Source organism: Passer domesticus, unplaced genomic scaffold (genome assembly GCF_036417665.1).
Source record: "Passer domesticus isolate bPasDom1 unplaced genomic scaffold, bPasDom1.hap1 HAP1_SCAFFOLD_235, whole genome shotgun sequence".
Lineage (NCBI taxonomy): Eukaryota > Metazoa > Chordata > Aves > Passeriformes > Passeridae > Passer > Passer domesticus.
The window spans coordinates 27,594-52,079 of record NW_026990014.1 but is presented as its reverse complement, the minus strand read 5'-3'; the positions used below and the strand labels follow the sequence as shown (position 1 = coordinate 52,079).

At 57.8% G+C, this 24,486-nt stretch overlaps 2 protein-coding genes across 2 annotated transcripts in view; one reads left to right on the top strand and one right to left on the bottom strand.

The window, feature by feature from the left end:
• Positions 1-738: 738 nt before the first annotated feature.
• LOC135292215 (4F2 cell-surface antigen heavy chain-like) lies at positions 739-8,391 on the bottom strand. Its single transcript, XM_064406437.1, is given in 8 exon segments — positions 739-1,024; positions 1,982-2,046; positions 3,247-3,315; positions 3,390-3,437; positions 3,439-3,485; positions 4,211-4,387; positions 6,541-7,009; positions 8,240-8,391. Coding segments are annotated over 7 exon segments (1,146 nt in total). The 5' UTR covers positions 8,240-8,391; the 3' UTR covers positions 739-753.
• A 586-nt stretch (positions 8,392-8,977) lies between these two features.
• Positions 8,978-24,486, top strand: part of SART1 (spliceosome associated factor 1, recruiter of U4/U6.U5 tri-snRNP) — a 23,927-nt gene continuing 8,418 nt past the window's right edge. Inside the window, exons 1-11 of the mRNA XM_064406441.1 lie at positions 8,978-9,337; positions 9,971-10,023; positions 11,186-11,241; positions 12,028-12,154; positions 13,510-13,615; positions 14,939-15,016; positions 15,113-15,212; positions 16,695-16,831; positions 20,054-20,239; positions 21,326-21,447; positions 22,927-23,075. Coding sequence (XP_064262511.1) covers positions 8,978-9,337; positions 9,971-10,023; positions 11,186-11,241; positions 12,028-12,154; positions 13,510-13,615; positions 14,939-15,016; positions 15,113-15,212; positions 16,695-16,831; positions 20,054-20,239; positions 21,326-21,447; positions 22,927-23,075 — 1,474 coding nt within the window. The remainder of the gene's footprint in view (positions 9,338-9,970; positions 10,024-11,185; positions 11,242-12,027; positions 12,155-13,509; positions 13,616-14,938; positions 15,017-15,112; positions 15,213-16,694; positions 16,832-20,053; positions 20,240-21,325; positions 21,448-22,926; positions 23,076-24,486) is intronic.

The following is a 24,486-nucleotide window of genomic DNA, read 5'->3' as shown; positions in this document are numbered from 1 at the left end:
GAATTCGGGGTCCTGAAAGGATTTTGAGGGGTCCCAAGGAGCTTTTGGGGCTTCTGAGGGGATTTTTGGGGGTTCCAGAGAGGTTTTGGGGTCCCATTTGGGGGGTCAGATTTTGAGGTGCACTCACACTCCAGCCCAGCCCACAGGAAGGATTTGGGGTCCCATCTGGGGGTCCCGGGAGGTTTTGGGGTTCCGTTTGGGGGATGAGGGGGTTTTGGGGGTCACATTTGGGGGACTTTAGGGGGTTTTGGGGTCCCATTTGGGGGTCCCATTTTGGGGGTTTTGGGGTGCAGACTCACGCTCCAGCCCAGCCCCATGCCGGAGGAGTTGCCCAGGAAGCTGAGCAGGCTCCTCACGGCTCCAGCCCCACGGGGAGGTTTTGGGGGTCCGGGGGGGTTTTGGGGTCCCATTTGGGGTCCCATTTAGGGGATTTAGGGGGTTTTGGGGTGCAGACTCACGCTCCAGCCCAGCCCCGGCCCCGAGGAGTTGCCCAGGAAGCTGAGCAGGCTCCTCACGGCTCCAGCCCCACGGGGAGGTTTTGGGGGTCCCGGGGGGGTTTTGGGGTCCCATTTGGGGTCCCATTTAGGGGATTTAGGGGGTTTTGGGGTGCAGACTCACGCTCCAGCCCAGCCCCGGCCCCGAGGAGTTGCCCAGGAAGCCGAGCAGGCTCCTCACGGCTCCAGCCCCACAGGGGGGTTTTGGGGGTCCCGGGGGGGTTTTGGGGTCCCATTTGGGGGGTTTTGGGGTGCAGACTCACGCTCCAGCCCAGCCCATGGGCAGGTTTTGGGGTCCCATTTGGGGGGTTTTGGGGTCCCATTTGGGGTGCAGACTCACGCTCCAGCCCAGCCCCAGCCCCGAGGAGTTGCCCAGGAAGCCGAGCAGGTCTCTCGCCGCTGCCGCGGGCGATCCCGCGCTGGCTCCGGGCTCCAGGGGCTGCAGGAAGGGCCCCAGGAGCAGCCGCAGCCCCCCCGGGACCCCCGGGACCCTCCAGGGCTCCTTCAGCCGCGTGCCCCCCACCAGCACCCTGGGAACGGGATGGGGTCAGGGGCACCCCAAAAACGGGGGGAAGGGGAGAACCCGAAAAATGGGGGGGGGGGGAAGTAACGAGAACGATCAAAAAATGGGGAGGGAAAGGTCAGGAGAGAACCCCAAAAAGGGGGGGAAAGTTCAAGTGAACACCCCAAGAAAACAAGGGGGAAAAGTCAAGGGAGAACCCCAAAAATGAGAGGCAAAAGTAATGGGAACAACCAAAAATGGGAAAGGAAAGGTCAGGAGAAAAACCCAAAACCAGGGGCAAAATTCAAAGGAACACCCCAAAAACACGAAGGATAAGTAAACGGAGAACCCCAAAAATGGGGGGGAAAAATCAGGGGAGAACCCCAAAAAACGGAGGGGGGAAAGTCAGGGGAACAACCCGAAAATGGGGGAGGGAAGAGCCCAAAGTGGGGGGGGGTCCATGAGTGAGTTTGGGGGACACTGGGGACAGGTTTGGGGGGGTCAGTGAGTTTGGGGGGACACTGGGGATGTTTTTGGGGGGTCAGTGAGTTTGGGGGGACACTGGGGACACTTTTGGGGGGTCAGTGAGTTTGGGGGGACACTGGGGACACTTTTTGGGGGTCAGTGAGTTTGGGGGGACACTGGGGACGTTTTTGGGGGGTCAGTGAGTTTGGGGGGACACTGGGGATGTTTTTGGGGGGTCAGTGAGTTTGGGGGGACACTGGGGACACTTTTGGGGGGTCAGTGAGTTTGGGGGGACACTGGGGACACTTTTTGGGGGGTCAGTGAGTTTGGGGGGACACTGGGGACGTTTTTGGGGGTGTCAGTGAGTTTGGGGGGACACTGGGGACGTTTTTGGGGGGTCAGTGAGTTTGGGGGGACATTGGGGATGTTTTTGGGGGGTCAGTGAGTTTGGGGGGACACTGGGGATGTTTTTGGGGGGTCAGTGAGTTTGGGGGGACACTGGGACGTTTTGGGGTCACACCTGGCCACGCCGCTGGGGCTCGGCTGCTGCTCCGTCAGGTTCCTCCACTCAGCCACCACCGAGACCTGGGGGGCGTGGGGGGGTCACCCAGAGCCCCCCAAAACCCCCAACACCCTGCCCCAAAGACACCCCGAATCCTCCAGCAAACCCCAATTCTGCCCCAAACCCCCCCCAATTCTGCCCCAAGAACCCCCCCAATCCCACCACAGACCCCCCCCAATTCTGCCCCAAAGTTCCCCCAAATACCCCCAATCCCACCCCAAAAACCCCCAATTCTGCCCCAAACCCCCAATTCTGCCCTAAACTCCCCAATTCCACCCCCAAAACCCCCCAATCCTGCCCCAAAAAACCCCAATTCTGCCCCCAAAACCCCTCAGTTGTGCCCAAACCCCCCAAAAAAGCCCAATCCCGCCCCAAACCCCCCCAAATCCCCCAGTCCTGCCCCCAACCCCCCCAATTCCACCCCAAAGTCCCCCAATCCTGCCCCAAACCTCCCCAAATCCCCCAGTCCTGCCCCAAATCCCCCAACCCGGCCCCAATCCTGCCCCAAACCCCCCCAAACCCGACCCCAACCCCACCCCAACCCCCCCAAATCCCCTAGTCCTGCCCCAAATCCCCCAATTCCATCCCCAAAAACCCCCCAATCCTGCCCCAAAACCCCACAAATCCTGCCCCAAAACCCCCAATCCTGCCCCCAACCCCACCCCAACCCCCACCAAATCCCCCAACCCGACCCCAAACCCCCCAATCCCACCCCAAACCCCCCCAAACCCCCCAATCCCATCCCAAACCCCCCCAAACCCCCAACCTGACCCCAATCCCACCCCAAACCCCCCAACCTGACCCCAAACCCCCCCAATCCCACCCCAAACCCCCCCAACCCGACCCCAAACCCCCCCAAGCCCCCCCCAAACCCCCCAATCCCACCCCAAACCCCCCAACCTGACCCCAATCCCCCCAACCTGACCCCAATCCCACCCCAAACCCCCCAACCCGACCCCAAACCCGACCCCAAACCCCCCAAGCCCACCCCAAACCCCCCAAAACCCCCCAATCCACCCCAAACCCCCCAAACCCACCCCAAACCCCCCAACCTGACCCCAATCCCCCCAACCTGACCCCAATCCCACCCCAAACCCCCCAATCCCACCCCAATCCCACCCCAAACCCCCCCAAACCCGACCCCAAACCCCCCAATCCCACCCCAAATCCAACCCCAAACCCCCCAATCCCCCCCCCCCCATCCCGTGCCCCCCCGCCCTCACCGGCAGCTCCTCGATGCCGTCCAGGAAGACCCCCGCGATGTCCTCCTTCAGCCAGTGGCTCAGGGCAGCCTGGGGGGGGCACGGGGGGGTCAGGGGGGTCCCCCAAACCCCAAATCCCCCCCCCAGAGCCCCCCCAGACCCACCTGGACCTGCTGGTGCGCCGTGGAGTTGTTGGCTGCAGCCCCCCAGACCGGACCCCCCGGTGGGGTTTGGGGTCAGGTCCAGGATCACCTTCAGCCCTGGGGGGAAATGGGGGGGTCAGGGCACCCCCAAACCCCGCAGGACCCCCCCCACACACTACAAACCCCCCCACCATTATTGGGGATCCCCCTTTGGGGGGGCTCCTGCTGCTCTTCCCATCACCAACACTTGAAAACACCCAAATTCAGCCCCCCGCCCCAATTTTGGGGTGTCTCCTCCCCATTTTGGGGTGTCCCCCTTAATTTTGGGGTGTCCCCCCTTAATTTTGAGGTGTCCCCCCTTAATTTTGCGGTGTCTCCTCCCAATTTTGGGCCAATTTTGGGGTGTCCCCCCTTAATTTTGAGGTGTCCCCTCCCCATTTCGAGATGTCCCCCTCCCCATTTTGTAGAGCCCCCTCCCCATTTTGTGGAGCCCCCTCCCAATTTTGGGGTGTCCCCTCCCCATTTTGTGCTGTCCCCTCCCCATTTTGGGGTGTCCCCCCTTAACTTTGGGGTGTCCCCTCCCAATTTTGGGGTGCCCCCTCCCCATTTTGGGGTGTCCCCTCCCCATTTTGGGGTGCCCCCCTCCCCATTTTGGGGTGTCCCACCCCCCAATTTTCTGCCCCTCACATTTTGGGGCTCCCCCTCAATTCCGTGGTGCCCCTCCCCCCCCATATCCACCACCCCCCCAAATTTTGGGGTTCCTCTCAGTTCACCCCCTGCCCCCCCTCTGCCCCCCCCCATTTCGGGTTCCCCCCCCGGTTTTGGGGTCCCCCCCCACCCACCTTTGTCCTTGGCTGCCTGCAGCAGGGCCTGGAAGTCCTGGAGGGTGCCCAGGGCGGGGTCCAGCTCCTTCAGGGGGGGGAGGAGCCCCCCGGGGGGTTTTTGGGGGGCCACGGGGCCCAGCACCAGCCCCCCCACCTGCAGCTTCTCCTTCAGGTACCCCAAACGCTTCTCCACGCCTGGGAAAGGGGGTGAACCCCAAAACTGACCCGGCTGCACGACCCCAAAATCCCCCCAGGGACAGCAGAGATCCCCAACGCCGCTGGGGACCCCAAAATCCCACCCCGAGACCCCAAAACCAGCCCAGGGGTTCCAAAGTCCTCCCAGGACCCCAAAATGAGGAAAAGTCCCAAAATCTGGGGGCTCCCTCAGGCTTTGGAGGTCCTGGAACCCCCCTAAAATCTGGAGAACCCCCCAAGAACCCCCCCAAAGTGGGGGGGCTCCCCAAAATTGCTGAGTCCCCCCCCCCAGGCCCTTTTATGGGGGGCCCTGAAAGAGGGGGGTCCCCAAGCTGACCCTGTGGGGTTTTTGGGAATTCTCCTGGGAATTAACCCCTGACACGTGGTGGTGGGGGGCACTGAGATAAACCCCCCCCTCCTCCCCAAATATCCTTGGAGTTATTTTGGGGGTTCCATTAACGGGGCCTCCCCCACAGGCTCCCAGGGGAACCCCAAACCTTCCTGGGACCCCCCCAAATTCCCCAAAAAACCTCACAGACCTCCCCAAAACCAGACTGGAAATTCCCTAAACTCCCCCAACTCACCTTTGGGGACCCTCTAAACCCCTCCAAACCCCCCCACGACCCCCCAAAACCCCTCCAGCCATCTTCTGGGATCCCTGCACCCCTCTGGGGACCCTCTAAACCCCCCCAAACCCCCCATGGGACCCCACAAAACCCCCCAGGGGACCTCCCAAGACCCCTCCTCACCTTCCAGATCTCCCCCAAAAGCCTTGGGGGGTCCCTCTAAATCCCCCCAAACCCCCCCACGACTCCCCCAAAACCCCTCCAGCCATCTACAGGGATCCTTTCGCCCCTCTGGGGACCCTCTAAACACCCCCAAACCCCCCATGGGACCCCAAAAAACCCCTCCAGCCACCTTCAGGGATTCTTCCACCCCTCTGGGGACCCTCTAACCCCCCCAAACCCCCCATGGGACCCCCCAAACCCCCCATTGGGACCCCAAAAAACCCCTCCAGCCACCTTCAGGGATTCTTCCACCCCTCTGGGGACCCTCTAACCCCCCCAAACCCCCCATGGGACCCCCCCAAAACCCCCCATGGGACCCCCAAGACCCCCCCTCACCTTTCAGATCTCCCCCAAAAGCCTTGGGGGGGGCCCTGTAGAGCGCCCTGAGCTCCCACAGGACCCCCCAAAACCCCTCCAGCCATCTTCTGGGATCCCTGCACCCCTCTGGGGACCCTCTAAATCCCCCCAAACCCCCCCACGACCCCCCAAAACCCCTCCAGCCACCTTCAGGGATTCTTCCACCCCTCTGGGGACCCTCTAAACCCCTCTTAGGAGCCCCCCAAAATCCTCCAGACATCTTCAGGGATCCTTGCACCCCTCTGGGGACCCTCTAACCCCCCCAAACCCCCCATGGGACCCCCCCAAAACCCCTCAGAGGACCCCCCAAAACCCCTCAGGGGACCCCCAAGACCCCTCCTCACCTTTCAGATCGCCCCCAAAAGCCTTGGGGGGGGCCCTGTAGAGCGCCCCAAGCTCCCACAGGACCATCAAAACCCCCCACGACCCCCCAAAACCCCTCCAGCCACCTTCAGGGATTCTTCCACCCCTCTGGGGACCCTCTAAATCCCTCTTAGGAGCTTCCCAAACTCCTCCAGACACCTTCAGGGATCCCTGCACCCCTCTGGGGACCCTCTAAACACCCCCAAACCCCCCATGGGACCCCCCCAAAACCCCCCATGGGACCCCCAAAACCCCTCCTCACCTTTCAGATCTCCCCCAAAAGCCTTGGGGGGGGCCCTGTAGAGCGCCCCGAGCTCCCACAGGACCCCCCAAAACCCCTCCAGACACCTTCAGGGATTCTTCCACCCCTCTGGGGACCCCCTAAACCCCCCCAAACCCCCCATGGGACCCCCAAGACCCCTCCTCACCTTTCAGATCTCCCCCGAAAGCCTTGGGGGGGGCCCTGTACAGCACCCGGAGCCCCCAAAACCCCTCCAGACATCTTCAGGGATCCCTGCACCCCTCTGGGGACTCCCTAAACCCCTCTGGGGACCCCCTAAACCCCCCCAAACCCCTCAGAGGACCCCCCAAAACGCCCCCAGGACCCCCCAAACCCCCCATGGGACCCCCCAGACCCCTCCTCACCTTTCAGATCGCCCCCGAAAGCCTTGGGGGGGGCCCTGTAGAGCGCCCCGAGCTCCCACCAGGCCTTGGCGGGCAGGGGCTGGCAGCGGGGCGCCTGTGCCACGATGGCAGCCGCGGCCCCCAGCATGCCCAGCCAGCCCCCCCAGAAGAGCACGAGCAGCACCAGGCGGGCGCGGGCCCAGAGCGGCGTCCCCGCCTCCCGCAGCAGCTCCTCCTTGCCCAGCCCCGTGAACTTGGGGCTCCCCGAGGCCCCCGTGCCCCCCAGGGCCGCCTCCTCCTCCTCCTCGGGGGGGATCTTCATCACCAGCCCGTTCTTCTCGGCGCCCGGGTGCTGCTCCGGGCCCGGGGAGGGGTCGCGGTGGGGAGGGGGGGCCTGGGGAGGGGTCCCCGGCTCGGCCGCGGCCATCGGCTGCTTCTCGGCCTCCAGCGCCGACAGCTCCAGCTCGCGGGGGGGAGACTCGGGCTCCATCTGGGGAGGAGAGCCAAAATCCCCCGGGGATGGACCCAAAAGCTTCAGAAATCGCCTCAAAAACACCTCGGGGATCGACCCAAAAGCTTCAGAAATCGCCTCAAAAACTCCTCGGGGATTGGCCCAAAACCCCTCAGAGATTGCTCCAAAAAACCCCTCAGGGATCACCCCAAAACCCCTCGGGGATCGCCTCAAAAACACCTCGGGGATTGGCCCAAAACCCCTCAGGGACTGACCCAAAGCCTTCAGAAATCGCCTCAAAAAACCTTCAGGGATTGACCCAAAAGCTTCAGAAATCGCCTCAAAAACTTCTCAGGGATTGGCCTAAAACCCCTCAGAGATTGCTCCAAAGACCCTTCAGGGAATGCCCTAAAAACCCTTCAGGGATTGGCCCCAAAAATCCCTCAGGGATTGTCTTGAAAACCCCTCAGGGATCGCCTAAAAAATGCCTCTGGGATCGCCCTAAAACCTTCCAGGATCGCCCCAAAATCCCTTCAGGGATTGCCCTAAAAACCCCTCAGGGATCATCCTAAAACCTTCCAGGATCGCCCCAAAAACCCCTCGGGGAATGCCCCAAACACCCCTCGGGGATTGGCCCCAAAACCGCTTGAGGATCGCCCCGAAATCCTCAGGGATTGCCCCAAAAACCCCTCGGGGATCGCCCCAAAAACCCCTCGGGGATGGCCCCAAAACCCCTCACGGATCCTCCTAAAACTTTCCAGGATCGCCCCAAAATCCCCAGGGATTGCCCTAAAACCTTCAGGGACCACCCCCAAACCTTCAGCGATCGCCCCACAAGGGTTTGGGCGGGGTTGAACTTTCCCCCAAACAACCTCAAGGGGATCTTTGGTCCCCGACTTCGCCCCTGGCGGTCAAAGGTTCTGGAAGAGATCCAGGGGTGCTCCCTGCACCCCAAAAATTACCCCATGTTTTTCTAGAGATCGCCCTGGCCACTCTAAAATGCTTTTGTGGGGGTTTCAAACTCCTCTTGGGGTCCCCCTCCCCCGGGGACCCCAAATCCCTCACAGGGCGCCCCAAAATCCTTCCAGGCCTCGCAGCCCCCCCAGCGCCTCCTTGAGCGACCACACCCGCCCTTGGATGGATCCCGAGCCCGCCCCGCACACCCAAAGAGCCCCCGGGCTCCCCGATATCCTCACGGGGACCCCGAAAGTTGTTTGTGCTCCCCGGAAATCCCCCCCGAAGCCCGGAGCCCCTCAGGGCGAGCGCTACCTTCGCCAAGACCTCGTGACGGGCGTGAGGGGCTCGGCGCAGCCTTTTATATGCCGATAAAACCACGCCCACTCTGCGGAAACCACGCCCCCTGCTCCGCCCCCCGGCGCCGCCGAGGCGCCCGGGCCGGGCGGATCAAAGGGCACGAGGCGGGGGGGACCGGACACGCCCCGGGGCGAACGGGGCGGGACAGAGCCCCGGAGGGCGCATTTTGGAGTCTCTGATTCACAGCACGGATCAACGGGAGGCCAGTCATGGGCGTCGTGCCTTTTTCTTCTCACGGAGGATTCTCGACACCCCCGTCCTTTTCGGGGTCTCCCCCATGCGCCGCCATTTTGCCACACCCCAAGCAGCCGCCATTTTGGTGTTATTAAAGTGTCTACTGATCTCTACCGGGCGTCGCCATTTTTTTGTACCCCGGGGGTGCGCTATTTAAGGAGCCCCCCCATCCGGCGACCTGTGCGGGGTCTCATCACGAAGATTAGTGTGAAGAGATTCTCTGTGCTTCTTCTGGAGGCCTCCAGCCCTCTGTGGGGGGACAGGACGGCGCCACAACCACCCTGCTCATTCTGCCCACCCCTTCGGCGCGCATAATGGTCCATCCCACAGCGCCCCCTCAAGTCCCGCCTATACCCCGACCAATCAGCACCGCGCTCCGCCGGAAGTAGTCGATCACCGGAAGCGTCTCCATGGCAACCACCGGAAGTTCCTGTCTGCGCCGGAAGTGGCGGCGCGGCCATGGGCGCCTCGAAGAAGCACCGGGAGCGCGGCGGGGCCGAGGCGGCCGAGGAGGCGCCGGGGGCGGGCGGCGGCAGCGCGGGGCGGCCCCGCGAGCACCGCAAGCACCGGCACCGCGGCGGGGAGCGGCGCGGGAAGCGCAGCCGCTCGCGCGGGGAGCGCGGGGGCTCCGGCGGCGGCTCCGGCTCCTCGGCGCGGCGCGGAGCGAACGAGGAGAGCGCGAGGAGCGGCCATGGCCGGGCCGGCGCCGACAGCGAGCGCAGGCCCAAGAGGGAGAGGAAGGAGGAGCGCGAGGAGCCCGGTGAGGGCGGGGCGGCGGAGTTCTGGGGGGAATTCGGGGGGATTTGGGGTTTGGGGGGGGTTTGGGGGCGCAGCAAAGATTTGGGGTGCGGGGAGGGGGGCTGGAGGATTTGGGGGGGCTGGGGGAGGTTTTGGGGTGGAATCAGTGGGGTTTCGGGGGGGAATTTTGGGATTTTGGGGGGGATTTTGGGGGGGATTTGGGGTTTGGGGGTCAGATTTGGAGGGGGGAGACCCCAGAGGGATTTGGGGGCGTTTAAGGAGAGTTTTAGGGGGTTAAAGGTAAATTTGGGGGGTTTTAAAGGGAGTTTTAGGGGGCTAAAGGTAAAATTGGGGGGTTTTAAAGGGAGTTTTAGGGGATTAAAGGTGAATTTGGGGGGTTTTAAAGAGAGTTTTAGGGGGTTAAAGGTAAATTTGGGGGGTTCTAAAGAGAATTTTAGGGGGTTAAAGGTAAATTTGGGGGGTTATAAGGGATTTTGAGGAGATTAAAGAGGATTTGGGAGAGTTTTAAAGGGGTTTTGGGAGGATTAAAAGTAAATTTTGGGGATTTTAAGAGGAATTTTGGAAGTTAAAGGGAAGTTTGGGGTGTCCAGAGGGGGTTTTGGGGTCCCTGGGGTGGGGCAGCTCCTCGGGGGGTACCAGAGGAGCTCCCTCCACCTTAATTAATTAATAATAATTTGTTAATTGCCCCCACAGCTGCTCCCCAAATCCGCAGCGGGCGAATCCTCCCTGAGCGTGGAAGAGACCAAGTGAGGAGCCCCCAAAAATCCCCAAAATTGGGGTTTTCACCCCCAAAAATCCCCAAAATTGGGGTTTTCACCCCCAAAATCCCCCAAAATTGGGGTTTTCCTACCAAAATTGAGTTTCCCACCTCCCAGATCCCCCAAAATTGGGGTTTCCCCCCTAAATCCTCCAAAATTGGGGTTTTTCTCTCCCCAAATCCCCCAAAATTGGGGTTTCCCCCACCCAAACACTCCGAAATTGGGCTTTCCCCACCTGGAATCCCCCAAAATTAGGGCTTTCCCCCCAAAATTTGGATTTCCTTCTCCCTAAATGCCCCAAAATCGGGGTCGCACCCTAAATCCCCCCCAAAACTGGAGTTCCCTCACCTAAAATTGGGGTCTTTCCCTCACCAAATCCCCCAAAATTGAAGTTTTCCTTTCCAAATCCCCCAAAATTGGGGTCCCCCACCCCAAAATTGAGATTTCCTTCTCCCTAAATGCCCCAAAATTGGAGTTCTCTCACCCAAAATCCCCCAAAATTGGGGTTTCCCCTCCCCAAATCCCCCAAGTTGGGGTTTACCTTTCCCTAAAATCCCCTAAAATTGGGGTTTTCCCCCCAAAATTGGGGTTTCCCTCTCCCCAAATGCCCCAAAATTGGGGTCCCACCCTAAATCCCCCCCAAAATTGGGGTTTTTCTCCCCTAAAATTAGGGTTTTCTTCTCCCCAGATCCCCCAAAATTGGGGTTCCCCTCCCCAAATCCCCCAGAATTGGGTTTTCCCTCTGAAATCCCCCCAAATTGGGGTCCCCCACCCCAAAATTGGGGTTTTTCGCTCCCTAAATGCCCCAAAACTGGGGTCCCACTCTAAATCCCCCCCCAATTTGGGGTTTTCCCCCCAAAATTGGGGTTTCCCTCTCCCCAAATGCCCCAAAATTGGGGTCCCACCCTAAACCCTCCCCCAAATTGGGTTTTTTCTCCCCCCAAAATTGGTGTTTTCTTCTCCCCAAATCCCTCAAAATTGCGTTTTCCCCTCCCCAAATCCCCCAAAATTGGGGTTTTCCCCCCAAAATTGGTGTTTTCCCCTCCCCAAATCCCCCAAAATTGGGGTTTTCCCCCCCCAATCCCCCAAACCCGGGTCCCCCCAAGTCGGGCTCTGTCCCCCCCTGAGCCGTTCCTGTTCCCGTTCCCAGTAAGCTCCGGGCCAAACTGGGGCTGAAACCCCTGGAGAGCGGCACGGCCAAGAAGGGTGAGAGGGTTTGGGGGGATTTGGGGGATTTTGTGGAATTTTGGGGGGATTTTTGGGATTTTAGGGGAGATTTGGGGGGATTTTGTGGAATTTTGTGGGAATTTTGGGGGGGTTTGGGGGGGATTTTGTGGAATTTTGGGGGGATTTGGGGGGGATTTTGTGGAATTTTGGGGGGATTTTTGGGATTTTAGGGGAGATTTGAGTGGATTTTGGGAAATTTCGGGGGGATTTTTTGGTTGTTTGGGGTCGATTTTAGGGTGTTCGGGGCTGAATCTTGGTCTGGTTTTAGGGCTGAGTTTGGGGGATGACTTTGAGGTGGATTTGAGCAGATTTTGGGGTGCCCCAGGGCAGATTTTGGGGCCCATTTCACCAATTTTTGGGTGGATTTTGGAGCTGATTTCACTGATTTTAGGGTGGATTTTGAGGTGTCCTGGGGCTGATTTTGGGGCCCATTTCACCAATTTTTGGGGAGGATTTTGGGCTGATTTAGAGCTGTTTTTTGGGTCAATTTTTGGCTGATTTGGGGCTGATTTTGGTTTAATTTGAGGCCGATCTGGGGCTGCTTTTGGGTTAATTTAGGGCTGATATTTGGGCTGATTTGGGGCTGATTTTGGGCTGATTTGGAGCTGATTTTGGGACTGATTTTGGACTGATTTTGGTTTAATTTGGGGCTGATTTAAGGCTGATTTTGGGTTAATTTAGGGCTGATTTTGGGCTGATTTGGGGCTGATTTTGGTGTGATTTTGGTGTGATTTTTGGGCTGATTTTGGATTAATTTGGGGGCAGAGGCGGGCACCAAGGAGGAGCCGCTGGCAGCCGAGCTGATCAATCCCCTGGCGCTGCGGCAGCGCGAGGAGATCCGCGAGAAGCTGGCGGCGGCCAAGGAGAAACGGCTGCTGAACCAGAAACTGGGGTAGGGGGCTGGGGGGGGGGTTGGGGGGGCTGGGATGGGGTTTGGGGGGGTTTGGGGGGGCGGGGGAGGGGGTTTGGGGGGGCTGGGAGGGAATTGGGGGGCTGGGGAGTGGGTTTGAGGGGTTAGGAAGGGGTTTGGGGGGCTGGGGAGGGGGTTAGGGGGGGCTGGGGAGGGGGTTTGAGGAGGCTGGGATGGGGTTTGGGGGGGTTTGGGGGGGCTGGGGAGGGGGTTTGGGGGGGCTGGGAGGGAATTTGGGGGGCTGGGGAGGGGGTTTGGGGGGTTAGGAAGGGGTTTGGGGGGCTGGGGAGGGGGTTTGGGGGGGTTTGGGGGAGTAGGAGGGGATTTGGGGGTCTGGGAGGTGTTTTAGGGGGGGGTTGGGGGGAGTAGGAAGGGATTTGGGGGGCTGGGAGGGGATTTGGGGGAGTTTGGGGGGATTTGGGGGGCTGGGAGGGGATTTGGAGGGTGTTTGGGGGGAGTAGGAGGGGATTTAGGGGGGCTGGGATGGGGTTTGGGGGGGCTGGGATGGGTTTTGGGGGGTTTAGATGGGGGTTGGGGGATTTAGGGGGTGTTTGGGGGGAGTAGGAAGGGATTTGGGGGTCAAGAAGGGGATTTGGAGGGGGTTTGGGGGGGCTGGGATGGGGTTTGGGGGCAGTTTAGGGGGCATTTTGGGGGGAGTGGAAGGGGGCTAGGAGGGGATTTGGGGGAGTTTGGGGGGGCTAGGAGGGGATTTGGGGGGGTTGGGAGGGGATTTGGGGGGTTTAGATGGGGGTTGGGGGGTTTAGGGGGGATTTGGGGGGAGCGGGAGAGGGCTGGGAGGGGATTTGGGGGGGTTAGGGGTGTGGGAGTGGATTTGGGGGGGTTAGGAAGGGGTTTTGGGGGGGTTGGGGGGGGATTTGGGGGTGTTTGGGGAGGAATTGGGGGTTTTTAGGGTGTGTTTAGGGGATTTTGGGGGGTCCAGGGGAGATTTGGGGGGGTCTGGGGAGGAATTGGGGAATTTGAGGGGCCTGGGAGAGGATTTTGGGGGGAATTTGGGAGGAGATTTGGGGTTCTCAGGGTAAATTTTGGGGGGCTGGGGTGGAATTTTGGGGAATACGAAAAATTTGGGGAGGGTTGGGAAGATTTTGGGAGAATCTGGGGGGAGACTTTGAGACAAAAAATATTTTAGGAATTTTTGGGTAGCACAAAAAAGATTTCAGGGTAAAATTTGCAGATCTAGAAAGAAAAAATCTTTAGGAATATTGACAGAAATTTGGAATTTTGGTAAAGCTGAGAAAATCCAGGAGGATTTTGGTGGTTCAAAGCTGATTTGAGGCAGTTGTGGGAACCCCAAAATGTGCTTTTTTTGCCCCAAAAAGGAAGGTGAAGACGCTGGGGGAGGAGGAGCCCTGGCTGGACGACGCGGCCGCGTGGATCGAGCGCAGCCGGGCGCTGCAGAGGGAGAAGGAGCTGGCAGAGAAAAGGGTGGGAAGGGAGCCCAAAACTCCAAATTCCAGAAAATCCCAAATTCCAGAAAACCCCAAACCCCGGAAAACCCCAAACCCCAAGCTTTCAGTGCACAAATGGCATTTTAACCCAAATTTTTAGCAGTTTTGTAGCCAAAATTTCAATTTTTGTGGGATTTTTTTGAGGTTTTCCCATGTAAAATCCTGATTTTTCTCAGAATTTTGGAAATTGTGAAACTATTTGGAAACTTAGGTTAAATTTTAAGGTCTTCAGTGAAAAATTTCCTAAAAATTAACGATTTTGGGGGTAAATTTTTCTTCTAAAACAAGTTTTTGGGTTAAAGTGGGAAATTTAGAAGCTAAAATTCAAATTTCATCCCAATTTTGAGCCTCAATGCGATTTTTAGAGATATTCCCTCAAAACACTCCTAAAATCCATGTTTTAAGACCTTGAATTTTTACTTTTTACAGTAAATTCTTCAAGTGTGGTGTTAAAATCACAAATTTTAACCCCAAAATTCTGCTTCCACCTCAACTTCCAGGGATTTTTGGACCAGCTTTAGATAAAAACCAAATTTAGGAGCATCCCCAAAACCCCGTTGGGATTTGGGAGCGTCCCCTTCAACTTGTTGCTGATTTTTGAGCCAAAAATGGGAATTTTGGGGTCGTTTTTCCCCTATTGACCAAGTCCCAGATCCCTGTTCTGGGGTTGGGCTGGGGCTGTCCCCCGGTGTCCCCAAACTGGTGTCACTGGGGCTCTGGGGTTGGGCTGGGGGTGTCCCCCGGTGTCCCCAAACTGGTGTCACTGGGGCTCTGGGATTGGGCTGGGGGTGTCCCCCAGTGTCCCCCGGTGTCCCCGGTGTCCCCAAACTGGTGTCACTGGGGCTCTGGGGTTGGGCTGGGGGTGTCCCCCGGTGTCCTTTGGTGTCCCCCGGTGTCCCCAAACTGGTGTCACTGGGGCTCTGGCATTAGGCTGGGGCTGTCCCCTGGTGTCCTTTGGTGTCCCCCAGTGTCCTTTGGTGTCCCCAAACTGGTGTCACTGGGGCTCTGGGGTTGGGCTGGGGGTGTCCCCCAGTGTCCCCCGGTGTCCCCCGGTGTCCCCAAACTGGTGTCAGTGGGGCTCTGGGGTTGGGCTGGGGGTGTCCCCCGGTGTCCCCCGGTGTCCCCAAACTGGTGTCACTGGGGCTCTGGGGTTGGGCTGGGGGTGTCCCCCAGTGTCCCCCGGTGTCCCCCGGTGTCCCCAAACTGGTGTCACTGGGGCTCTGGGGTTGGGCTGGGGGTGTCCCCCGGTGTCCCCCAGTGTCCCCGGTGTCCCCAAACTGGTGTCACTGGGGCTCTGCAGGCCAAGCTGCTGGAGGAGATGGACCAGGAGTTCGGGGTCAGCCCCTTGGTGGAGGAGGAGTTCCAGCGGCGCCGGAGGGTGAGCGACAGCCTGGGGACCTTGGGGACAGCTTGGGGACATTGGGGACAGCTTGGGGACATTGGGGACAGGCAGTGACCCCCCTGTGCCCCCCAGGAGCGTTACAGCGCCCGGGACCTGCAGGGGCTGACGGTGGAGCACGACCCGGCCTCGATCCCCGAGGGACAAACGCTGGTGCTGACCCTCAAGGACAGGGGTCCGTGGGGACATGGGGACACTGGGGACAGCTTGGGGACATCGGGGACACTGGGGACAGCTTGGGGACATCGGGGACACTGGGGTGGCACAGGGACATCGGGGACACTGGGGTGGCACAGGGACAAACGCTGGTGCTGACCCTCAAGGACAGGGGTCCCTCAAGGACATGGGGACAGTGGGGACAAGGGGGACATTGAGGGCAGCTTGGGGACATCGGGGACACTGGGGTGGCACAGGGACACCGGGGACATTGGGGACATGGGGACACTGGAGTGGCACAGGGACAAACGCTGGTGCTGACCCTCAAGGACAGGGGTCCGTGGGGACATGGGGACACTGGGGACAAGGGGGACATTGGAGTAGCACAGGGGCATTGGGGACATTGTGGTGGCAGAGGGACAGGGGTCCGTGGGGACACGGTGGGGACAGGACTGTCCCCAGGGCCATGGGGGGGTACTTTGGGTGTGGCGTGGCCTGTCCTTGTCCAAGGTGTCCTCTCACTGTCCCTTTGTCCCCTCCCTGTCACTTCCCTGTGTCCTCTGGCTGTGTCCTGTCGCTGTGCCCCGTGTCCCCTGTCCCTGTTCCTGTGCTGTCCCTGTCCCCTGCCTGTCCCTGTGTCCTCTGGCTGTCCCTGTGTCCTCTGGCTGTCCCCTGGCTGCCCCCGTGTCCCTGTGCTGTCCCTGTCCCCTGCCTGTCCCTGTGTCCTCTGGCTGTCCCTGTCCCCTGCCTGTCCCTGTGTCCTGTGCCTGTCCCCTGGCCATGTCCCCTGGCTGTCCCCATGTCCCCTGTCTGTCCCCATGTGTCTGTCCCCGTGTCCCCTGTCTGTCCCTGTGTCCCCTGTCTGTCCCCGTGTCCCCTGGCTGTCCCCATGTCCCCTGTCTGTCCCCATGTGTCTGTCCCCGTGTCCCCTGTCTGTCCCCTCTGTCCCCTGTCTGTCCCCTGTCTGTCTGTGTCCCCTTGCTGTCCTCTGTCCCTTGGCTGATCGCGTGTCCCCTGTCTGTCCCTTGTCTGTCCCCATGTCCCCTGTGTGTCCCCATGTCCCCTGTCTGTCCCCGTGTCCCCGTGTCCCCTGTCTGTCCCTTGTCTGTCCCCTGTCTGTCCCCTGTCTGTCCCCATGTCCCCTGGCTGTCCCTTGTCTGTCCCCTGGCTGTCCCCTGTCTGTCCCCATGTCCCCTGCCTGTCCCCTGTCTGTCCCCTGTCTGTCCCCTGTCTGTCCCCATGTCCCCTGTCTGTCCCCTGCCTGTCCCCTGTCTGTCCCGTCTGTCCCCTCACTGTCCCCCGTCTGTCCTCTGTCTGTCCCGTGTCTGTCCCGTCTGTCCCTGTGTCCCCTGTCTGTCTCCTGTCTGTCCCCGTGTCCCCTGTCTGTCCCCTGTCTGTCCCCGTGTCCCCTGCCTGTCCCCTGTCTGTCCCCTGTCTGTAACTCTGTCCCCATGTCCCCTCACTGTCCCCTGTCTGTCCCGTGTCTGTCCCGGTGGCTCAGGGGTGCTGGAGGGCGGTGAGGACGTGCTGGAGCAGGTGGCGCTGGCGGCGGCGGCGCGGGCGCAGGAGGAGCAGCAGCAGCGGCGCCGCCCCGGCTACGACCCCTACGGCGAGCAGGAGCCCGCGCCCGGCGCGCAGGTACTGCCGCGGCGCGGCGCCGCCCGGCCCCGCGCGTCGCGATATAGCAACGCGTGTCGCGATATAGCGCTGCGTGTCGCGAGGTGTTGTGATAAGTCATTGCATATCGCGACATATCGCGACGTGTCGTGCAATGTGATGGACAGTGCACGGCGTATTGGGGCAGGTGGCGTTGTATGTCGCGATATATCGCAGGTTATGGAGTGCTGTATGTTGCGATATATCAGAGGTTATGGAGTGCTGTATATCGCGATATATCGCAGGTTATGGAGTGCTGTATGTCGCGATATATCGCAGGTTATGGAGTGCTGTATGTCGCGATATATCGCAGGTTATGGAGTGCTGTATGTCGCGATATATCAGGGGTTATGGAGTGCTGTATGTCGCGATATATCAGGGGTTATGGAGTGCTGTATGTCGCGATATATCAGAGGTTATGGAGTGCTGTATGTCGCGATATATCGCAGGTTACGGAGTGCTGTATGTCGCGATATATCGCAGGTTATGGAGTGCTGTATGTCGCGATATATCGCAGGTTATGGAGTGCTGTATATTGCGATATATCGCAGGTTATGGAGTGCTGTATATCGCGATATATCACAGGTTATGGAGTGCTGTATGTCGCGATATATCAGGGGTTATGGAGTGCTGTATATCGCGATATATCGCAGGTTATGGAGTGCTGTATATCGCGATATATCGCAGGTTATGGAGTGCTGTATATCGCGATATATCGCAGGTTATGGAGTGCTGTATATCGCGATATATCAGGGGTTATGGAGTGCTGTATGTCGCGATATATCCCAGGTTATGGAGTGCTGTATATCGCGATATATCAGGGGTTATGGAGTGCTGTATATCGCGATATATCAGGGGTTATGGAGTGCTGTATATCGCGATATATCAGGGGTTATGGAGTGCTGTATATCGCGATATATCCCGGGTTACGGAGTGCTGTATATCGCGATATATCAGGGGTTATGGAGTGCTGTATGTCGCGATATATCCCAGGTTATGGAGTGCTGTATATCGCGATATATCGCAGGTTATGGAGTGCTGTATATCGCGATATATCAGGGGTTATGGAGTGCTGTATGTCGCGATATATCGCAGGTTATGGAGTGCTGTATATCGCGATATATCAGGGGTTATGGAGTGCTGTATATCGCGATATATCGCAGGTTATGGAGTGCTGTATGTCGCGATATATCAGAGGTTATGGAGTGCTGTATGTCGCGATATATCGCAGGTTACGGAGTGCTGTATATCGCGATATATCGCAGGTTATGAAGTGCTGTATGTCGCGATATATCGCAGGTTACGGAGTGCTGTATATCGCGATATATCAGGGGTTATGGAGTGCAGTATATCGCGACATATCGCAGGTTACAGAGTGCTGTATATCGCGACATATCCCAGGTTATGGAGTGCTGTCTATCGCGACATATCGCAGGTTACGGAGTGCTGTATATCGCGACATATCGCAGGTTACAGAGTGCTGTATATCGCGACATATCGCAGGTTACGGAGTGCTGTCTATCGCGACATATCGCAGGTTACGGAGTGCTGTATATCGCGACATATCGCAGGTTATGGAGTGCTGTCTATCGCGACATATCGCAGGTTACGGAGTGCTGTATATCGCGACATATCGCAGGTTACGGAGTGCTGTCTATCGCGACATATCGCAGGTTACGGAGTGCTGTATATCGCGACATATCGCAGGTTATGGAGTGCTGTCTATCGCGACATATCGCAGGTTACGGAGTGCTGTATATCGCGATATATCAGGGGTTATGGAGTGCTGTCTATCGCGATACGTTGTCCGATATCGCAGTGTATAGTTCGATACAGCAGTCCGTAACTCGATGTTGCAGTGTATAGTTCAATATAGCGATATATCACTCGATATCGCAGTATATCGCGATAAATCGTTCTGTATCGTGATAAGTCACCCGATATCACGATACGTACTTTGATACCGCGGTATATAATTTGATATTGCAGTGTACAGTTTGATATCGCGATATATAATTCGATATCGTGGTATATAGTTTCATATCGCGATGAATCGCCCGATATCGCGATAAATCATCCGATATCGCGATAAATCATCCGATATCATGATATATAGTTGAATACCACAGTATATAACTTGATATTGCAGTGTATAGTTTGATATAGTGATATATCATTTGATATCACAGTATATCGTTCTATATCGCGATAAATCGCCCGATATCGCGATAAATCGCTCGATATCGTGATATACGGTTGGATATCGCAGTATACAATTCGATATTGCAATATATAATTGGATACCGCGGTATATCGTTCTATAGCGCGATAAATCATTTGATATCGCGATAAATCGCCCGATATCGCGATAAATCGCTCGATATCGCGATATGTGGTTGGATATCGCAGTATATAATTCGATACTGCAATATATAATTCGATACCGCGGTATATCGTTCTATAGCGCGATAAATCATTTGATATCGCGATAAATCGCCCGATATCGTGATATATGGTTGGATATCGCAGTATACAATTCGATATTGCAGTATATTTTTTGATATCTCAGTATATAGTTTTATATCGTGATATATCATCCGATATCGCGATATATCACCCGATATAACAATAAATCGCTCGATATCGCGATATATGGTTTGATATCGCAGTATACAATTCGATATTGCAGTGTATTTTTTGATATTTCAGTATACAGTTTTATATCGTGATATATCACCCGATATCGCGATATATCACCCGATATAACGATAAATCGCTCGATATCGCGATATATGGTTTGATATCGCAGTATACAATTCGATATTGCAGTATATTTTTTGATATCTCAGTATATAGTTTTATATCGTGATATATCATCCGATATCGTGATATATCACCCGATATAACAATAAATCGCTCGATATCGCGATATATGGTTGGATACCGCAGTATACAATTCGATATTGCAGTATATAATTTGATATCACAGTATATAGTTTTATATCGTGATATATCACCCGATATCGCGGTAAATTGCTCGATATCGCGATATATGGTTGGATACCGCAGTATATAATTTGATATTGCCGTGTATAGTTTGATATAGCGATATATAATTCGATACCGCAGTATATAGTTTTATATCATGATATATCGCCCGATATCGCGATATATCGCGACACGGCTCTCCGTGTGGCCCCGCAGGCGGCGCTGCTGCCGCAGTACGACGAGCCGGCGCCGCGCCCCTCGTTCCGGCTGGGCCCGGGGGGGACGCAGGACGCGGGGGGGGACCCCCGGCCCGGGCCCCTCCCCCCGGCCGGCCCCGCCCCCCAGAGCCTGGAGCTGCCCCTCCCCCGCCTGGCCAGCGAGTACCTGAGCCCCGAGGAGATGGTGAGGGGGGAGGGGGGGTTTGGGGGGGTTTGGGGTCACTGGGGGGGACTTGGGGTCACTGGGGGGGTTTGGGGGGGTTTGGGGTCACTGGGGGGGATTTGGGGTCACTGGGGGGGATTTGGGGGTTTGGGGTCACTGGGGGGGATTTGGGGTCACTGGGGGGGATTGGGGGATTTGGGGTCACTGGGGGGGATTTGGGGTCACTGGGGGTTTTGGGGGGGTTTGGGGTCACTGGGGGGGATTTGGGGTCACTGGGGGGGTTTGGGGTCACTGGGGGGGTTTGGGGGGGTTTGGGGTCACTGGGGGGGTTTGGGGTCACTGGGGGGGTTTGGGGGGGTTTGGGGTCACTGGGGGGGTTTGGGGGGGTTTGGGGTCACTGGCGGGGTTTGGGGTCACTGGGGGGGGTTTGGGGGGGGTTTGGGGTCACTGGGGGGGATTTGGGGTCACTGGGGAGGTTTGGGGTCACTGGGGGGGATTTGGGGGGGGGTTTGGGGTCACTGGGGGGAATTTGGGGGGATTTGGGGTCACTGGGGGGGTTTGGGGGGGTTTGGGGTCACTGGGGGGGTTTGGGGGGATTTGGGGTCATTGGGGGGGTTTGGAGTCACTGGGGGGGATTTGGGGGGGATTTGGGGTCACTGGGGGGGGGTTGGGGTCTTTGGGGGGAGTTTGGGGTCACTGGGGGAGATTTTGGGGCAGGATTTGGGGTCACTGGGAGGAATTGAGGGAGATTTGGGTCATTGGGGGGTTTGGGGTCACTGGGCGGGATTGGGGGTCATAGGGGGAGTTTGGGAGGGATTTGGGTCAGGATTTGGGGTCTTTGGGGGGTTTGGGGGGATTTGGGGTAATTTGGGTTAATTTTGTGATGATTTGTGATAATTTTGGGGTAATTTTGGGGTGATGTTGTGTTAATTTGGGGTTAATTTATGTTAACTTGGGTTAACTTCGTGTTAATTTTGTGTTAATTTGTCTTAACTTGGGTTAATTTTGCGGTGACTTGGGGCGATTTGGTTTAATTTTGGGTTGATTTGTGTTCGTTTTGGTTAATTAGCGTTAATTGGCGGTAATTATTTTGGGGGGGCGGGGCAGGCGGTGCCGTTCCGGAAGGCGCGGCGCCGCGTGCGGAGGCTGCGCAGGAAGGACAAACCGCTGAGCGCCGACGAGCTGCTGGCCACGGCCCCGGGGGACACCCGGGGGGACTTCGGCTCCAGGTGGGGCTGGGGGCGGCACGGGGGTCCTGGGAGGGATTTGGGGGGGATTGGGGGGTCCTGAAAGGGATTTGGGGGGTCCTGAAAGGGATTTGGGGGGGATTTGGGGGGTCCTGAAAGGGATTTGGGGGGGATTTGGGGAGTCCTGAAAGGGATTTGGGGGGGATTTGGGGGGTCCTGAAAGGGATTTGGGGGGTCCTGGGAGGGTCCTGAAAGAGATTTGGGGGGGATTTGGGGGGTCCTGAAAGGGATTTGGGGGGTCCTGGGAGGGTCCTGAAAGGGCTGGGGGCGGCACGGGGGTCCTGAAGGGGATTTGGGGGGTCCTGAAAGGGATTTGGGGGGTCCTGAAAGGGATTTGGGGGGGATTTGGGGGGTCCTGAAAGGGATTTGGGGGGTCCTGAGGGGGATTTGGGGGGTCCTGAAAGGGATTTGGGGGGGATTTGGGGGGTCCTGAAGGGGATTTGGGGGAGATTTGGGGGGTCCTGAAGGGGATTTGGGGGGGATTTGAGTGGTCCTGAAGGGGATTTGGGGGGTCCTGAAAGGGATTTGGGGGGGATTTGGGGGGTCCTGAAGGGGATTTGGGGGGGATTTGGGGGGTCCTGGGAGGGATTTGGGGGGGATTGGGGGGTCCTGAAAGGGCTGGGGGGGATTTTGGGGGGATTTGGGGGGTCCTGAAAGGGATTTGGGGGGGATTTTGGGGGGTCCTGGGGGGTCCTGAGAGTGTGGGGAGGGTCCTGAAAGGGCTGGGGCGGGGGATTTGGGGGGTCCTGGAGGGGATTTGGGGGGTCCTGAAAGGGCTGGGTGAGATTTTCGGGGGTCCTGGGGGGGATTTGGGGGTCCGGGGAGGGGGGGGGTGAATTTTGGATGTTCTTGGGGGGATTTGGGGGGTCCTGGGGGGGATTTTGAGAGTCCTGAGGGGGTCTTGAGAGTGGGGGGAGGGTCCTGAAAGGCTGGGGTGGGGTTTTGGGGTGTCCTGGGGGGATTTTGGCGATCCAGAGGAGTTGGGGAGGGGTCCTAGGGGGAATTTGGGGAGTCTTGGGAGGGTCCTGAAAGGGCTGGGGGGGATTTGGGGGGGGTCCTGAAAGGGCTGGGGGGGGATTTGGGGGGTCCTGAAAGGGCTGGTGGGGGGATTTTGGGGGATCCTGGGGGGCATTTGGGGAATCCTGGGGGTGTGGGGAGGGTCTTGAAAGGGCTGGGGGTGATTTTGGGGGGGTCTTGGGGGGGATTTGAGGGGTCCTGGGAGGGATTTAGGGGGCTCCTGGGAGGGATTTGAGGGGATTTGGGGGGTCCTGGGGGAGGGATTTTGCGAGTCCTGGGGGGGATTTTGGGTGGTCCTGGGAGGAATTGGGGGCTCTTGGGGAGGATTTTGGGGTCCTGGGGGGATTTTGGGGTCCTGGGAGGATTTGAGAGGTCCCTGGGGGGGATCCTGGGTGTCGGTTTTGGGGTCCAGTCCCCCCAAATCCCCCCTAAATCCCCCCGCAGGTCGCGGGGCCGGGGCCGGCGGGTGCAGGAGGATGAGGAGGGGGCCGGGGGGGACCCCGAGAACGCCCCCGGCCCCCCCGAGGGGACCCCCCAGGCCCCGCTGCCCTCGGACGACACCCGCACGGAGAGCATGGACATCAGCAGTGACGGTGCCGGGGGGTTTGGGGGGGTTTGGGGGGATTATTAGGGCTTTTAAGGGATTTTGGGGGGCCTTAGGGGGATTTTAGGGGGTTTTTAGGGGGGTTTTACGGGATTGGGGGGGATTTTAGGGGGGTTTTAGGGGATTTTGGGGGGATTTTAGGGAATTTGTGGGGATTTTAGGGGATTTGGGTGAATTTTTAGGGGATTTTAGGAGCATTTTGGGGGGATTTTAGGGCATTTAGAGGGGGTTTAGGGGATTTTTGGGGGATTTGGGTGGGTTTTGGGGGGATTTTAGGGAATTTGTGGGGATTTTAGGGGATTTGGGTGAAATTTTAGAGGATTTTGGGGGGATTTAGGGGGGTTTTGGGAGGGTTTAGGGGATTTTTGGGGGATTTGGGTGGGTTTTGGGGGGATTTTAGGGAATTTCGGGGGATTTTAGGGGATTTGGGAGAAATTTTAGGGGCATTTTGGGGGGATTTTAGGGCACTTCGAGGGGGTTTAGGGGATTTTTGGGGGATTTGGGTGGGTTTTAAAGGGGTTTTAGGGGATTTTGTGGGGATTTTAGGGGATTTTGGGGAAATTTTAGGGGGATTTAGGGTGATTTTGGGGGATTTAGGGTGATTTTAGGGGTCTTTTGGGGGGATTTTTGGGGATTTAGGGCAGTTTGGGGGGGGCTAGGGGGATTTTAGGGGATTTGGGGGGAATTTAGGGGATTTTGGGGAAATTTTAGGAGATTTTAGGGGGATTTAGGGTGATTTTGGGGGATTTGGGGTGATTTTAGGGGTCTTTCGGGGGGATTTTTGGGGATTTAGGGCAGTTTGGGGGGGGCTAAGGGGATTTTAGGGGATTTAGGGGGATTTTAGGGGGGTTTTAGGGGATTTGGGGCAGTTAGGGGGATTTTAGAGTGGATTTTAGGATGATTTTAGAAGATTTGGGGGGAACTTTAGAGTGGGTTTTAAGGGATTTTAGGTTGGATTTTGGGGGGAATTTTAGAGTGGATTTTAGGGGGTTTTAGAAGATTTGGGATGGATTTTAGAGTGGGTTTTAAGGGATTTGGGGAGGATTTTAGAGTGGATTTTAGGGGATTTCGGGGAGATTTTAGGAATTTTAGGGAGGATTTTGGGGGGCATCTTAAGGGATTTTTCTGGGTTTCTATGAAATTTGGGGTGGCCCTGGCCCTGTGCCCTCCCAGAAGAGCCGGGACCCCCCCGGCCCTGGAGGAGGACGAGGCCGAGCAGGAGTTTGGGGGATTTTGGGGTGTTTTAGGGATTTTGAGGGGATTTTGGGGGGGGTTTCTGGGATTTTGGGGGGGTTTTCTGGGGTTTTGGGGTCCCCCTGACCCCGATTTCCCCCGGGACCCCCCCGGCCCTGGAGGAGGACGAGGCTGAGCAGGAGTTTGGGGGTTTTGGGGTGTTTTAG